Source organism: Sorex araneus, chromosome 1 (genome assembly GCF_027595985.1).
Source record: "Sorex araneus isolate mSorAra2 chromosome 1, mSorAra2.pri, whole genome shotgun sequence".
NCBI classification, from domain to species: Eukaryota; Metazoa; Chordata; class Mammalia; order Eulipotyphla; family Soricidae; genus Sorex; species Sorex araneus.
The window spans coordinates 427,939,814-427,957,579 of NC_073302.1; the positions used below are offsets into that span (position 1 = coordinate 427,939,814).

Below are 17,766 nucleotides of genomic sequence, written 5' to 3' on the forward strand. Positions count from 1 at the left end.
ATGGTCCCCTGAGCACGGCCAGGGGTGATTCCTGAGTGAAGAGCCGGGAGTAACCCCTGTGCATCGCTAGCTGTGACCCAAAAAGCAAAAAAAAAAAAAGAGAGAATTTGGGGACAAGGGAAAGTGTTAGTATAGATTTAAAAGTAATATTAACAGCTCTGGGGCCAGATAGTTCAATGGGCAGGAATGCATGCTGGATGACTCCTGAAAACATTCACTGCACATAAAGGAGCCCACGGACAAAGCTCAGCAATGGATGTGTGAGGACTGTGTTTGGTTCCTCACACCGCTATATATATTAACTTTACAGCTCTATTGGTAAGAAAGACTTGTAGATCAGCCTCTAATTAGCTACCAGGTGCATGTCTGGGTTCCTGTGGTCAGTGGTATTCAAGGCTGTCATTTGGTTGGCAAACTGGGAGAAAAAAGTGTGTGCAAACCCCATGGCCTATAGTTGCTAAATTTTTAGACAATCTGCTATCTTGTACCTTCTCCAGGAGTTGTTTCTAGATATCCTCCTAATGACAAGCTCTGAAAGTCTGGGCCTGTATAGCAGAGATGTCTGATTTTTCTCCTGGATCCCCTTCTAGTGAAGGAAAATAATGCTCTGAAGCCTCTCCTCATGGTGATTCTTTGCAATCTTCAGAGCACCCCGTTTTCAAACCTCTTCTCCAATAAGTGAAGTCAGATAGAACTCTCGGCTCAAGCATTTGACTTTACAGAGGTCAGAAGGTACCAGAGAACTACCCTCACTTCTACTCCCAACTGATTCTCTCCCCCCTCTGTTCTAGGAACAGGCTGGAAAAGGAAAAAAAAAACTCAAAATCTATTTCAGTCTGTCAGCTCTGTTGAGAATTCTGCTGATTGACTAAGCTCACGAAAGGGAATAGAAAGTTCTGGGCCTGTCAGTCCTAGAACTCTGACTTCCTTAGGAGGAGAAGTATTTGGGAAGAGGGAGGGGAGGATAATTAATTCTTTTATTAAGAAGCATCAGTGGGCTCTGCTGTGGCAGGTTTGCCACACTGAAACAGTGAGGAGAGAGGCGTGGGCTGTGAATTTTTAAGCAGAGTGTGAATCTTTAAGAATTTCACAAATTATGCCCTTAAAAAAATTCCCCCAAAAATTAGTTTGGGCCTTGAGCCCAAATGAATTCTTGGAAGTTCATATCAGTTTAATTCTGTTTAACCAACTCAGCCACAGAAGATTGTGCCCTGTAGAGGACATTTTACAGTATCTGGGGGCATTTTGAGATTGGCATAATTGAGGGAAAGAAGCGTCTGGTGAGAGGCTGCTGGTTTTGCTGAACATCTTACAAGACACAGAATAGTCAATAGTACAGGAGCTCTGTGTTAAACATATATAAATGAGGCTTATAAAAATGAACAAAGCCAAGGCTGGAGTCATAGCACAGCGGGTAGTACGTTTGCCTTGCACGAGTCCAACCAGGTTTGATTCCCAGCATCCCATATGGTCCCCCGAGCACGGCCAGGAGTAATTCTTGAGTGCAGAGCCAGGAGTAACCCCTGTGCATCGCCGGGTGTGACCCAAAAAGCAAAAAAAAAAAAAAAAAAAAGGAACAAAACTAAGATCGGAACGATAGTACAGCAAGCAGTGTGTTTGCCTTGCATGCAGCCTACCTGGGTTCAGTCCTTGGCATCCCATATGGTCCTGAACACCACCAGAAGCAATTCCTGAGTGCAGAGCCAGGAACAACCCTAAACATTGTAGGGTATGACCAAAAATGCAAAACAAAAAAATAAAAACACTTTTTAAAGAAAGAACTTTGAAACTATTCCTAAAGAGTTATATACAGATTTCTTTGGTGGGTGCTGAGAATGGGGGGAAAAAATGTGGGAACCTTATGGAGATTTAGGGGAGAAGTATGGATAAGAAACTCAGAATGCTTTGATGAATACTCACTGTCTTGCCTGTGATCTGTCACCTATTGATTAGCAGAGAAAAAAACATGAGGGTGAAGAATGGGAACAGTTGTTCCTAAGATAGAAAGTGGGAGTAATTCCTTTGGGTCCCTTGCTTTGGAATTGAGTGGGAAAATAGGATTTGGGAACTGACCACATCTGACTGACCCCAACATGGCCTGAATATATTGGGGAGAACCAAAAGGAAAATTTTCTAGAGGAGGTTGTGACTAATGGAAGACTAGAAATTAGCCAAGAAATGGACCCAGAGGATAGTACAGAGAGTAGAGCATTTGCCTTGAACGTGACAAACCTGGATTCCACCCCTGGCATCCCATATGTTCCCCCACATTCCCATGCCCCCAGCACCACCAGGAGTGATTCCTGAGTGCAGAGCTAGAACTAACCCCTGAGCATCACCAGATGTGGCCCCCAAACAAACAAAAATGAAATTAGCCAAGGAAAGAACAGTGTCGTGTGCCGCCACCACTACCTCAAGAAAAGATAACATATATTCCAAGTGTCCAGGATGAGTTAAGTGATTCCTTGGGAATTGCAAGGAGTTATGAATCTGGGCGTCCGGGTTTCCCACAACAGGAAAGTGGGCTTGGTGAAAAGAGGGTCGGAGAGAGGAGACATGAAAAGTGCTTGGTGCCAGGCTGAACAATTTGGGAATCTGTCCCAGCCCCGCACCTTTGGTTCCCCTCATTCTCTCAGCCTGCACCTGCAGCTTCTAACCAAGCTGTCGAGAGTCACTGTCAACTCATTGTAGTCAAGTCACTGCACAGCTCCTTGCCCGGGGTACAACAGTCTTCAAGCAAGACTCTTCAAAAAAGCACCTGGGACCAGGAGTGGGAGCTTGCTCGCACACCTTGAGGAAGACACCCTACTTGCTCAGAGAAAGACAACCCTGAAGCAATGTCAGGGAAGAAAAAGCGCCCCACGCCACCCTTCACCCAGTTCCAGCCTTCGGCCGGCGTGGGTTCTCCCCATAGATCTCCGCTCCCAGAGAGGGTCTCGGCCACCCGACGGTGCCAACCCGCGTCCGGGACGCGAGAAAGATTTGGGAGGAATGCAGGAGCCGGGCTGAGGTGATGGAGCCGTCTGGAACGGGGATACCGAGACTGCAGATGGGGCAGGAGGCGGAGACTAGAGCTCCCCCCACACACACACAAGATCGCTCTTTGGAAAAGGGGCTGAGTCCTGAGAGATGTCGAGTGAGAAGCAAAGAGCTCAAGGCCCAGAACTGGGGCGGAGGAGTCAGTCAGCCGGCCCAGGAGTCTCGGGCCACCAGCAGTGCCGCAGGAATAAGGGGGAAATGGGAAGGGGGGGAGCCCTTGAATGAGCCCCCACCTCTCCCTAAATCCCTCGCCGAGGCACCGCACAGCCAATCGCGTATCGGGGCGGGGCTTCGGGGAGTAACGGCAGCCAATAGAAGCGGCGGGGGCGTGGCCTGGCGCGCGGCGCGCGGCGGCGGGGTCGCCCCGGGCAGTGAGAGCGGCCGGCTGCTGAGGAGAGTCGCCGACTGCCGCGGCATGGACGAGCCCGCGTCGCCCGGGGCCGCCAGCCCGCCGGCCAACGGCAACGGCAACGGGAATGGCAACGGCAACGGCAACGGCAACGGCAACGGCAAAGGGAAGCCCAAGGGCAGGGACGCGTTCCGAAACCAGCGGCGGGAGTCGGAGGTGAGGCGCCCAGACAGCCAGGTTGGCGCCGGGAGACGCCGGGCGGCGGGCGGCGGGAGATGGGGGGGGTCCGATCTCGTCCCCCTCCCCGGTGCCCGGTGCCCTCGAGGCCCACCCCTCGCACTCCGTCAGGACTCTGGCTTCTGCCTCTGCTCGGGGGTCCCACCCTCGGGCCGCCCCTCAGGGGCGCCGCGCTGAGGTGGCGCGAGGTGGAGAGCGCCGAGACTTGGCTGGTCTGCCCCCCACTTCCTCGCCGCGGCCCCGAGAGGTTGTGCGTGTTGCGGGGATCGTACCCGCCAACACGGGGGTCGGGGGATACCAGCGGCCGGCCCGAGAGCGGGGAGGCCCGAGCTCAGCCGCAGTAAACGGGGGAGGGGGGGTCGGCGCAGGGCAGCCGCCCCCCCACACACACACCGCCATCCCGCTCCAGGGTCCCCGGAGCCTCTCGGAAGCGACCGCCCTACTTTTGCCAGAGGGAGGGTGCCCTCCTCCGCCACGGGACCCCTCCCTGTCAGGGCTAAGGAGACGCGGAGGAAGCAGGGGCAGTACCGGAGTGGGGTGTGGACAGAGACTGGCCAGGGATCCCAACCCCCAGAGAGGAGGTTTTGTTTTTATTTTCTCTTCTGCAAAGAAATCCGGAGGTCCCAAAGGGGATCACACACACACACACACACACACACACACACACACACACACACACACACACATCCTGAGGTCCCAAAGGGGATAACACACACACACACACACACACACATCCTGAGGTCCCAAAGGGGATAACACACACACACACACACACACACACACACACACACCCTGCCCCAACACACCCTGCCCCAACACACCTACCTGCAGCCCACCCAGTGTCCATCAAGAAGGAGAGTAAGACCACAAGAAAATTGACGTGGAAAAGTCCGTGGACACTCAACTGCCTTGAATTCGTTCGTAGACGTCAAAGAGACAAGTAACTTACCGGAGGTCAAACCTGCGGAGCAGCGGTGATTGCAGGGAACCCGCGTTGGAATCCCGGCCCTACCACCATTGCCCGTGTGACTTTTGGCAAATCACCAAACCTCTCGAAGCTCCGATTTATCTGTAAAATGAGGTTAACGGCTACTTAGCTGGGAAGGTTGTGATAAAGGCAAAATGAGATCATCAGGTATAAAACGGTTTGGGGCAGGCAGTTCTCAGCCCTCCCTTTTCGACCATCATCTTCATCATTAAGTGGCAGAACTGGTAGGAGAAGCCAGGGCTTGAGCAAGTTTTGCTATTTGAGTGGCATTGCACCATTTCCAAAGGGGTTTCATGTACTCTTTTCATTTCAATAAGGGTAAATAGGAATGCATCATTCCTGTGACTGAACCCAGATTTTCTACATGCAAAGCATGTATTCTTTCCCTGAGCCACAGCCCTGAGCTGCATTTCTGTTTTTAATGTTTGTTTTGAGCCATACCTGGTGGTGCTTGGGGACTATTCATGGCTCAGTCCTTTTGCATCACTCCCAGTAGTGCTGGGGAACTATAAGTTGCAGGGATTGAGCCCAGGCCTCCTGCATGCACTGCATGTCCTCCAGCACTTTGAACCATCTCCCCAGCTGTACATCCCTTTTTTCAAAGTGAGAAATGAATAAAGTGAAGGACTGTCCTCTAGTCACACTCTAACAGAGGCAGAATTCAGTCTTCTTGCTTTGCTCGATGAGAGTTCTATCTACCAAACCATCCCTCTCTCACCCCTCAGTGCCTCTGTTTTCCCCCACTTACCCCTCCTCCCACCTGAGACATTGTTCCTGTTCAGTTTTTAAAGGCTGGTGGTGAGTCATTCATTAATTGAACTATCGAATCTTCTCTGTGTTCAGTGCAGTTTTAGGTGTTAGAGATTCAGCCACAAACAAGACAAGGTCTTTGCCCCTGCTGTAGAGCTTATATTTCAACGGAGGTGGAGAGGCAAACATTAATGAAGTGAATACAGTAACTTCAGAATGCTGTGCTTTATGGGTCTCCTCATGTAGGAGGTCTTTTCTTCACTTATTGAATCTTCCTTCAGGTAAAAAGAAGGAAGCTCTGTTGTTAGTACTTCACTTTTACCAGGGAGTTTAGTGCCAAGAGACCCAGAGCTGTGTTGCAGCTTACCTCCTGATTGTCTGCAGCTGTACTTTTCATGCTGGGAGATGAACAACTGCAGAGATTCTCTCTGGGCTCATTGCCTGCCAAAAGGCTGGCTGGAGGATTAGCTTTCCTCACCTTCCTCTGCAGCAGGAAAGTTGCCTTCATCTAATTCAGCTCCCCTGTCTCCACACACCCGGGTGCCAGACTCGAGAACCATTTGCTTCCTTTTCATGTCTTCCTTTTTGTTTCCTGGGGAAGACAGTTCTCAGAGAGATAGTTTTATTTTCTCTCCAGGCTTCTAGAGAATTCCTGTTGACACAATACAAGAGAGCCCTCTCATCCATCACATTTATAGGGCCAAGTTGGCCATCCTCTTGAAAAGGTTTAGTGTGTGAATTTCCCAACCTAAAAAGGAATCTAGATGGGTGGAAAGGAGAGTACAGCAGGTAGGGGCTTGCCCAGCACGCAGCTGAAATGGGTACGAGGCTGAAATGGGTTCATTTCCTGGTACCCCATATGGTTCTCAGTCCCACCAGGAGTAAATCCCTCAGTACTGCCTGATGTGGGCCCCCCAAGAAAAAAAAGAAGAAAAGAAAGCTAAAGAATAATTATTTGCTAATAAAATATTCTTAACCAAAAGAGTCTTCTCAAGTCTCTCTCAGCTAAACCTTATTTATTGGTTCCCAGAGTCCTTGACAAAACTTTAACTGGTTTGGGGCACTGTCAGCACTATCAGCACTGTCATCTGTTGTTCATCGATTTGCTCCAGCGGGCAACAGTTAAGTCTCCATTGTGAGACTTGTTGTTACTGTTTTTGGCATATCGAATACGCCATGGGTAGCTTGCCAGGCTCTGCCATTTGGGGCAAAATAAGAAAAATCCAGAATATTGTTAGTGAGGTTTTTAGAAAATATCACTGTATCACTGTCATCCCATTGCTCATCGATTTGTTCGAGCGGGCACCAGTAACGTCTCTCCTTGAGAGACTTTTTGTTACTGTTTTTGGCATATCCAATACACACGGGTAGCTTGCCAGGCTCTGCCTTTCAGGCTCAATACTCTCGGTAGCTTGCCAGGCTCTCCAAAAGGGGCAGAGGAATCGAACTCGGGTCGGCCGCGTGATAGGCGAAAGCCAAAATTCAAGGATGCACACAATTTAAAACTTCATTTTTTGGGGGGCCGGAGTGATAGCACACCGGGTAGGGCGTTTGCCTTGCACACGGCCAACCCGGGTTCGATCCCCGGCATCCCATATGGTCCCCCAAGCACCGCCAGGAGTAATTCCTGAGTGCAAAGCCAGGAGTAACCCCTGGGCATCGCTGGGTGTGACCCAAAAAGCAAAAAAAAATAAAATAAAAAATAAAAAAAATAAAACTTCATTTTTTTACAGTGGGTAATTTATGAATTAGAATCAACATTTTTAAGAATAAAATACCAGGAAAAAGTGCATTCAATATAGCAATCATGTTATTATGTTAAACTTATATTCAGTTGTATGTGTACATGTGTATCAGGATATAATGTAGTCCACATAATTTGCTTTGTTGGCAGTGTGTAGAAAAAAACGAATCATATACAAAGAACCATACAGGGGGCTGGAGCGACAGCGGGTAGGGTGTTTGCCTTGCACGCGGATGACCCAGGTTCAATTCCCAGCATCCCATATGACCATAAGGGTAATGGTAATAATAATAATAATAAAGGTAATAATTTCTGAGTGCAGAGCCAGGAGTGACCCCTGTGCATCACTGGGTGTGACCCCCCCCCACAAAAAAAGAACCATACAAATATTCATTTGGTTTCATTATTAATTCCTTTATAAGACTTATCTGCAGGAAATATTCTAAATTTGCAAAATTTTATGTTTATTACAGATTTTTGCATATAAAAGAAAATTAAAACCAACTTAAATGTTTAAATAGAGCAAATTGATTAAATAAACCACCTAGTTGTTTAAAGTGGCAATCATATCACTTTATTATAGAGGAAAATACACTTATAATAGTGAATTTTAAGTAGAGTAAAATTCTGTAAAATAATCTATATACTCCTACCAAGTACTGAACACTATGTTAAATGCCTTTCCTATACTTAGTCATTATAGTGACCCTGTGAATTATCCCAGTTTTACAGATAGTCATAATTTTTCAACAATTCCTAAACCTTTCATTTCTAACTACATGTAGTCAGTTCAGATAACACAAATTAGGTGCTCAGTCCCCAAAACTGCCCTCACTAAATATGCCAGTTTTAATTAGTCCCTACCTGACTAACCACAAATTTAGGGGTTATGATATTTGATAATTTGCTAGAATGGCTCACGGAACTCAGAAAAGCACTATGGTTAAAGCATTATAAAGGACACAGCTTAGACAAGTGAAGAGAGGCATGATATGAGGTGTAGGGGTATGATGTAGAACTTCCATGTTCTTTCCAGGATCATTCTTCACATAGGGTTGCCAAAATCTCTTTTTTGTTTGCTTTTGGGGACACATCTGGCAGTGCTCAGGGGATCATGTGATGCCAAGTATTGAACCAGGGCTCCTGCATGCAAAACATGCACTCCAGGCCTTTGAACCATCTCCATTCACATCTTTTCATATGAACCCAGCATGGTTGATTAAATCATTGGCTAGGTCACAAGACTCAGTCTCCCACTTCTCTGAATATGGGCAAACCCCTCTGAAATCTTTAAGGACTTGTATTTTGAGTCTCTAAAGGCTCACTTTGAGTCATCTCATTAGCATAAACTCAAGTATGGTTGACAGGGACTTTTTGTGAATAACAGACACCCTGTCACTTAAAATTCCAAGGAGTTTAAGAGCTCTGTGTCAGGAACCTAGGACAAAGACCAGAAATAACTTTAGACCACACCAGGAGATATTCAAGGGGCTTCTTCTGGTGCAATATTCAGGGATCTACTCCAGGCAGTGCTCTGGAGACCATTTGGTGCTAGAGTTCCTGCATGCAAAGCATGTGCTCCAGTCCTTTGACCTATCTCCCCCTCCTTTCATCCAAGTATTATTTTATATACACTGAGGCATAGAGAGGTTGCTCAAAGGTCACATACTATGTGATCACTTAAATTTAAGTATTTTTAACTGTATATGTGTAAATATGTAGCACTGTAGCACTGTCATCTCGTTCATTGATTTGATTTGCTCGAGTGGGCACCAGTAACGTCTTTATTGTGAGACTCATTATTACTGTTTTTAGCATATCAAATACATCATGAGTAGCTTGCCAGGCTCTGCCATGCGGGCGTGATACTCTTAGTCGCTTGCCAGGCTCTCCAAGAGGGATGGAGGAATCGAACCCGGGTCAGCTGCATGCAAGACAAATGCCCTATCCACTGTGCTATTACTCCAGCCCATAAATATGTTCTTATACAAAACACTTCAAGGTACTAAAAACATTGGGGAAGGTGTGATTATAGTAAAAATACTTTTCTAGGGGCTGGACAAATAGTACAGCTATTTGGGCACTCGCCTTGCACATGGCTAGCCTGAGTTCAACCCCCAAGATCTCATATGGTCCCCGATCACCGCCAGGAGTAATTCCTAAGTGCAGAGCCAGGAGTAACCCCTGAGCATCACTGGGTAGGTGACCCAAAAACAAAAAAGCAAAAAATTTTCTAGAAACCCAGGAATGTAATCCAGTTATTGGTTGTGTGCTTTGCATGTCTGAAGCTTTCTGCTTGATCTCCAGTTTCAAATTTATATACTAATTTTTTTTCTAGTAGGATTGCTAACATATATGTATAACATAGGAAATCTAACTTTCACTTTAATTTAGAGTAGGAGAGCTGCTTTGTTTGACCATTCTCAATTTGTAGAACATTAGAACTAAAGGCCAGGGACTTTGAACCATAAATGAAATTTGTCCAAATCATACCATGGGTTAATGGCAGAGCTAAAGTAGAATTCAATTCTTGTTTTGTTTTTGTCTCAGTTTTCTAGAGATCCTCCAGCCTCACTGCTGGCCTGTGTTTATGTAGATTAGATATGGGCAGAGTGTAGTTTCCACATTTGTCCACCATTCTGGCACTTCACCCAGAGTTTCTGATTATAGGAATCTTCAGTCCCTCTTTGCACTGAGCCTCAAATTTTGGCTTGACGACCTCTTGGGCAAAAGGTCAACTCTATGCCACCTCTCCAATCTAAGCTTGTCCTCCAAGAGAGGGAGATAAAATGAGGACATAGTCTCCCTTTGTCAACCCCTTTGCCCAAGTTACCACAAAAATTTCCTCCTTACAGGGCTCTGTGGATTGCCCCACTCTGGAATTTGAATATGGAGATGCAGATGGGCACGCAGCAGAGTTATCAGGTATGAGGGGGCTACAAGGGATGGAAACATGGCTGGGAGGAGAATGCAGGGGCCTGAGAGGCTCTCTGGCAGCTGTTTGTTCTTGAGTTGTACTGAACAAAGCCTGTCCTCCACATTCTCTCCTGTCCTCACTCTCCAATGGTAAATATCTCTTCGCTTTCCCAACCTTCTTTGAATTCCTCTTGAATATGATCTTCTCCATTCTTCCATTCAGTCACTCTTTTCTGCTTACCCTTCTTAAGTAACTTTGGGTGCACCCTCAAGTCTGTTTTCTCTCCGCCTTCTCCCCAGTTCTGACTTCCTTATCTCTTCCTGTCAACCCCTATCTTCACAGGCCCTCTTCTTTCTGCTGCCTTCTCCTTCTTTTTCTTATTTCACCTCTCTCTTATATAATTCCACCCTTCCCAATATGCCTGGCCTTATTAAAATCTCAACAGTGTCTGAGGAAAACATCTGTGACACCAGGGCAGTTAGAAAGGTTGGACATGTCACCTGCACCGATCATCAGAGTGGAGCTCTGCCCAGATTGAGTGCTAGTTAAAGGTCTCATTCTTCCAGTGCTGAGCAACTTTTGTTGGTCTGGATTTTTAGCTGGATAATGTGACCTCCTCACATTAAGGGATACCACATTACACGTGCTATGAATGCCAGTTATTAATAAATGAGCTTTGGATGGAGATGGTGTGAAAGTTAAATATTCTGTCACATGGAAGAGGCACTTTGAGACATGCTTTTTCAGACAAAGGAGACACGCATTTTTAAAAGAATATCTTGTGAATAAGCACAGGGAATAAATTTTCTGGTGAGTGACAGAAATAGAGAGCTAAGTTTAATATCCATCAAAGGATTATAACCAGAAGCAGAGTATGAGTATATGTAGGGGGAGGGAGAGAGGAGGAGGAGGAAGGGGGAGAGAAAAGGGGGGGCGAGTGAAAGAGGGGGAGAGCAAAAGAGAGGAAGAGATGTGGTTAAATAATAGGATCAGTAATTCTAAGAGTAGAAAACCATATGGTCAGTAAATATATGAAAAGATAATCAAGTACATTAGTAAATGGTAGAAAGCAAATTAAAGTAGTAAAATACTATCACACATTCATTTGACTTAAAAATGTAAAAACCTGAGGTTGGAGAGGGTACAAAAAAATGAATACTATCATACTCTGCCAGGCATGGGGGAGCAGAGTATAGAACTGAAACAATTTCATTATAGCTAGCAAAGCCAAGCAATGTATCATGAGCCAGCAGTTCTAGAGATGTGCACACTATGGAAACACTTGGGCATAAGAAAACATGTACACTAAAACATTAAAAAGTTTTAATAAAAGAAAAACAGGAGAGAGTAAGAAAAGAAAACTTATACAAAGATGTTTATTTTGCCCATTGTGAAAAATCAAAAACAATTGAGAGGAATAGATAAACTGTAGTAGTATGTCAATGTAGTATGCTACATTAAAATAGCTGACCTATATTAGTTTGCTTCAGTATCATAAATATTTGAAACATAATGTTGAGGACCAGAAAAGATGACTCAGAGAACTAGAACACGTATTATACTTGCAGGAGCCCCAGCTTTGATTCCCAGCACCACAGTGACCCCCGACCCTGAGCACCACCGGGTGTGCTCCCCACCCCAAAAAATACTATCAAGAGGGGAAAGAAGTAGTAACATAAACAGTGTGATTACTGCTTGGATGAAACTTTTTCATTTGTAATTTAAAAGTAGTTTTATTAAAATTGAATTAGCAAGAGACATCTCTGAACATTGCAGACACAGAGGCTTTTGAAACTGACATTCTCATAGTTCTCAATTCTTAATTCTGATGGATACTTATGATCCAGGGCAAAATGCCTTTGCATTTTCTTATCTGCTTAAGGAATTAATATGTATGAGTTGACAATAACTTAAAAGCAAATGTTATCAAATGTTATCACCCCAGTTTTTTCCAATGGGACAGCTTTCCAATCTCAGATTAAAATTTATTTTTAAATTTATTTCATTTTGGGTTTTGGATCATATATGACTGTACTCAGGTCTCTGTCCTCAGAGATCACTCCTGGCAGGGCACAGGGGACCATATGAGGTGCCAGGGATCAAACCCAAATCATCAGCTTGAAAGGTAAATGCCCTACATGCTGCATTATCTCTCCAACCTCATGACTAAAGAATTGAATATTCAGAGGTGAGATTTGCTTTTTTGTAGTCTAGGATTCTGGAACTCAAAAGCCTTGGCTTCCAGACTAGGAGTTTCTAGACTCTCAGTTAGCTGGCTTAATAAGGGAATTTCTCTTGCTTTGTGAATTGGTTGTTCACCTAAATAAATTTCTAGCAAGGTCACAGTTGAGGAACATATGTCTCAAGGATATCTGATCTATAAACTATTAACTTCTTTGCTTAAGTTCTTCATCCTTTTAAAGATAAGCATATTGGTATAATATGGTTTGTGTATGTAGGGAAGGGTATTATCTCATAAGCTCTCTGAGTTTGTATTGAGAAGTTGCTGTCATGAAGTTATATTTTTCTGGGCATAGCAGCCGTTTGGCAGTCATAGCTGCTGTCTATGTAGTTTGCTGTTGAGTCCCCTGGGTGGCCGTGGGCAGGAACTTAAATTTCTATACCCTTCGAGGAAACTCAGCAGAGAAAGAATGAACTGGCTCCAACGCTGAGTAGCAATCTAATATCTACTCTCCAGTTAATGCCCTGGCCCTGTAAATAACACTAGGATCCTGCCTCTAAACTTCAGGAGTTGTACTATCTTCCTCTTCCCTAGAGACAGGATAGCCCCAGAGTAAGTTGACAGACAGGATTGTCGCCCTAGGAAACAGGAATAATGACATCAAAACCTCTCTACTTCAGCCCTCCTGGCCCTCATCAGATGTCAATGGCTGCCTTTTTTCGCTATAGCAGCCAGCTGGCAAGAGGGGGACAGGTTTGATAGTTTAATCACCCAGGGACACAAGTGGCTATTTTTAACTGCTCTTAAAAGGGAGGAAGCTGGCTCTGGATCGAATCAGACACAGGAATGTGTTGGAAACCTTAGCTCTTTCATGCTACCCTCTCCACACTGGGCCCCTTCTCTAAGAGCCTGCTGAATGTCTGACTGTCCTATCTTTCTTACCACAGAGTTGTATAGCTACACGGAGAACCTGGAATTCACCACTAACAGGAGGTGCTTTGAAGAAGATTTTAGGACTCAAGGTGATTGTCGATTTTATTTATTTATTTATTTTTTGCTTTTTGGGTCACACCCAGCGATGCTCAGGGGTTACTCCTGGCTTTGCACTCAGGAATTACTCCTGGCGGTGCTTGGGAGACCATATGGGATGCCAGGGATCGAACCCGGGTCGGCCGCGTGCAAGGCAAATGCCCTACCCGCTGTGCTATCGCTCCAGCCCCGATTGTCGATTTTTATTTCTGTAGACCTGCCTTATTCCTTCATGATTTTCCAGTCTAATCTAGAAAGAGCTTTTGTAAAGCAGTGTAATCCATCATCATCATCTCCATACCTGTATAACTCCTCCATCAATGCTTGTGTATAGAATACAGAGTTTCTTATACCTCAAGTAGAGAAACTGGAATGGAAGCAAGAGAAACAGAAGATCATGAATCCCTTTCTCTCATATAGCAAGGGAACAGGGGATTGTGAGAAAGGGCTGTGCCATGCCTAGCCCAGCCCTTGACTTACTGCTCAACCCCTGCCTTCCTCTCAGTATCATTTAATAGTAACTTCATGTACTGATACTTTGAGCTTCTGAGACCTTTTCCTTACTTGGTCGGTGGTAATTCTGTTTTCAGTTTAATAGATGTATAGCAAATACTCTGTGACACATGGAGGGTAGGAATGAAAGTGGGTTTCCAGAAGCTTCAAAGAGCTAACAGTGCAGTAGCAGAGGGGAGGGATATGCATCAGAACACTGGCTAAGGCCAAGAGACAGTATCATAAGAGAAGTAAAAAGATATATTGGGAGATAGAGCCTCTGGCTGGAGCATCTGCAGGACAGAATTTTTTGTTCCCTATAAGAATGGGATAAAGTGAAATTCATCAGTTATACAGTTGGGGGCGGGGGTGGGGGCGGGGGGGTATACTGGGGATTTTGGTGGTGGAATATGGGCACTGGTGAAGGGATGGTGTTTGAATATTGTATAACTGAGACATAAACCTGAGAACTTTGTAACTTTCCACATGGTGATAAAATAAAAATTTAAAAAAAAAAGAGAATGGGATAGAGGTCACTTTGTACCTCTAGGGAGAAATAGTTAACTTTGTAGAGACCAGAGAACTCTAGGGGATAGGCAGAGTACATCGAGTGTAGGCTGCATGTAGAGAACAGAAGAGATATGGAAGAAGATAAGGTGCAATGTGGAGTCAGGTCGGAACCTGAAGTCCTTTGCTCTTGCCACCTAGTCTCAGCTAAACTAGGACCACTTTTGAAGTGAAGTTGTTGCGGACTGTCCTGCTAGAGGGGTGTACTCTCAGGAGACTTTCCAGGAAGCGGTGACAACAATTGACCCTAGATATCTCCGATCTTCTCTTCCTAGTGCAGGGCAAGGAATGGCTGGAGTTGGAGGAGGATGCTCAGAAGGCCTACGTGATGGGACTCCTCGACCGGCTGGAGGTGATCAGTAGAGAAAGGCGACTGAAGATGGCCCGTGCCGTTCTCTATCTAGCCCAAGGTGAGGTGATGGGAGAGCAGTGGAGACTAGAGACATAGCAGGAGGCCAACCACACTGGGAAAGCAAGTCCCTACCTCTCAGGCAGCCACCTATGTGCTAGGAGTGACCTGCTGCTTAGAAGGAAGATGTAATCCCTGAAACAGCTTTTATCTCACCAGTTATGTCAGGACTTCTCTGAGACGGCTTTTTCCTTTATCTGGGACTGTCCTGTATGCCAGCCCAGCCCAAGGCATGGCGCAGCGGGTATGGAGTTTGCCTTGCACGCGGCCGACCCGGGTTTAATTCCTCTGTCCCTCTTGGAGAGCCCAGCAAGCTACTGAGAGTATTCTGCCTTCACAGCAGAGCCTGGCAAGCTACCCATGGCATATTTGATATACCAAAATCAGTAACACAAGTCTCACAACGGAGACGTTACTGGTGCCCACTCAAGCAAATCGATGAACAATGGGACGACAGTGCACGTGACAGTGCAGTATTATCCTGTATGCCACGGTTAGCAGGTTAGTGTACCCAAGCTAACAATGTAGGACCAGCTAAGCATGGGTGCTTCTTTTATCAGCTGCAGCCTGGTCACAGCATGGAGACCTCAGATGCACACAAGATACTCTGAATTATTTCTTATTGGTATATAGGGGCTTCACAGCAGCTTATCAGGAATGCAGGCTGTGGGTAATTATCAGAACTCAGAGATTACTAAGGGAAAGCTTCCCAGAAGAGATCTACTAGCCATGTGTTAGAAAAGGAAAGAACAGCAAAAATAAGTCCCGAGATCATTAAAATAACTATTGTCAGAACCAATTTATTGGGAGTTAGAAACATGTAAAAGAAAGTAATTGAGGATAGGGCGGTCAGGAGCTCTGGTCTGGAGTTCAAAGGTATGGAGTCTGCACTCCTGGCATCCAGGATCGGAGTTTAGTCCATAGTACCATGTGGTCCTCCAAGCACCACCAGTGAGGCCCTGGTAGCTCCCAGCAACATCGAGCCCATCAGACCTGCATAGCCATGCTGAGTATTTCTGGGAGTGGCCCCTGAGCTCTCCAAACACATCAGGAGATCCAGTCAATGTAATTTATAAAAATCATAATGAAGAGGAAAGAGGGTGGACTTTGGGTTAAAGGAAGACTGTTGCAGTGCCAACCAACCCATTTCTCTTGACCTGGAACTCTGGCCAACTCCCAACAGCAACTACCTTTGCAGTTTTCCCTATGGACTTTCGCTGCAGCCTATAGGGCTACCTGGAAGTACCAGGGTCATTATGTACTGGTCACCCAGCAGCTCTCATCACTACTGACTGGAGCAGGTGGATAAATGGCTCAACTGCCTCATTCCCCTCGAGTGGGTTGATTCTGAGTCCGGTTTTATGCTCTTTCCCAGAGTCCCGGCATCTAGGATCGAGCTCTTGACCATCTTATTTTCCCTATCTCATTTTCCCACTTCTCTACCAATGGTTCCTGGGATCATATCTAAAATAACCATCTTGTACTTGATTCCTTACTTCTGTATCCTCTCAGAGAGCTCAGACTTAAGAGGCCATTGATGAGTGCATTGAAGCTAACCTAGTTATTCCTTGCCTTTCCCCCAACTCATTCCAGGAATCTCTGGAGGACCCTTTCCCTACCTTTGTCAGTCCAAATGTTGGATTAGGATGGTAGGAGGTAGTATTAAAATTATGGAGTAGGAGGCCAGAGAGCTAGTACAGTGGGTAGGTTACTTGCCTTACACACACCAACCCAAGTTCAATCCCTAGCATTCCATCCTCAAACACTGCCAGGTGTAATCCCTAAGTGCAGAACCAGGAACAACCCCTAAACATTGCTGAGTGTGGCCCAAAAACAAAAACAATAAGGGCAAGGGGATAGAATAATTAGTACACTGAGTAGGGCACTTGCTTGCACACAACCAACTTGGGTTCCATTCCTGGCACCCCATATGGTACCATGAGTCTGCCAGAGCCAGAAGTAAGCCCTGAGCATAGATGGTTGTGGCCCCAAAACAAAACAAAACATCAAAAGAAGACCATGTGGTAGGGTAGAAAGAACTAATATACCTCTTCTTCCTCAATCCTTATGGTGCTGTCTGGTCATTTAGGCACTTTTGGGGAATGTGATTCAGAGGTTGATGTGCTGCACTGGTCCAGGTACAACTGCTTCCTGCTCTATCAGATGGGAACCTTCTCGGCCTTCCTGGAGCTACTCCACATGGAAATCGAGTGAGAAGCCTAAGGGGAGGGCTGGCCTAGAAAATTGTTTTCCTTCCATGTACCTCATGCCCCGTGCTGGTCCTCTCACTATGAGACCTTAGTGAGGATTCAGTAAGGAGCTGAATCTGTTCTCAACTCAAACCGGAGCTATTAGCAGTTTCTATCCATCCAACTGTGCTTTCTATGATTCTGTCTCCCTCACTGAGATTGGGTTCATCAGGAGTGCCTGCCCCACTTAGATAGAGCTTCAATCCCAGTCTTCGGGGCCTAACATGGACAGGTTCTCTTTTTATTCAGACACCTCCCCAACTCAGCCTAAATCTTGAATCTAAAAGGGGAATTATTCTATCATAGAACATGGCCCCAAAGGCACAGGACTAATTACCATAGTTGTGCCTCATGACTATAAGTGAACTTGTCTGCAGCTGCCACTATTTTGACCCCTTAATTTATCTCCTGTCTATAACCAAGGTTAATTGAGAGCAGTATATTATTGGTAAAGTGTTTTTTAGCATCTATTTTATGTCCCACACAGTACTAGGCATAGTGAGGATGTAAAACCATATCTACAAAAGGATCCCACATTATTACCACATTATTACCTGCCCCCACCAGTCAGGATTTACCAAGACAGCAGGGTTCTATAGGCTCTTTTACCTTTGACTAATTTCTTCAGTAGCTATGGAGACAGGAAATGGCAAGTACTCATGTTTGTGTGTTTGATAAGAAGGAACACTGGTTGAGGCCTTGTGGGTTCTCCATCTCTCCTTCTTCCCCCATGGCAGCAACAGCCAGGCTTGTAGTAGTGCTGTTCGGAAGCCGGCCATCTCCATTGCTGATAGCACAGAGCTCCGGTAAGTGG

General features: G+C 45.7%; 1 protein-coding gene across 3 annotated transcripts in view; it reads left to right on the forward strand.

Moving 5' to 3' along the window:
• Positions 1-3,410: 3,410 nt before the first annotated feature.
• Positions 3,411-17,766, forward strand: part of STRIP2 (striatin interacting protein 2) — a 61,637-nt gene continuing 47,281 nt past the window's right edge. The window contains exons 1-6 of one of the 3 annotated variants that reach the window (XM_004608267.2): positions 3,411-3,604; positions 9,963-10,032; positions 13,154-13,228; positions 14,570-14,704; positions 16,793-16,913; positions 17,690-17,758. In XM_004608267.2, the coding sequence (XP_004608324.2) occupies positions 3,455-3,604; positions 9,963-10,032; positions 13,154-13,228; positions 14,570-14,704; positions 16,793-16,913; positions 17,690-17,758 (620 nt within the window). In that variant the 5' untranslated portion in view covers positions 3,411-3,454. The remainder of the gene's footprint in view (positions 3,605-9,962; positions 10,033-13,153; positions 13,229-14,569; positions 14,705-16,792; positions 16,914-17,689; positions 17,759-17,766) is intronic. The other 2 variants (XM_055139770.1, XM_055139773.1) reach the window with 2 other exon arrangements.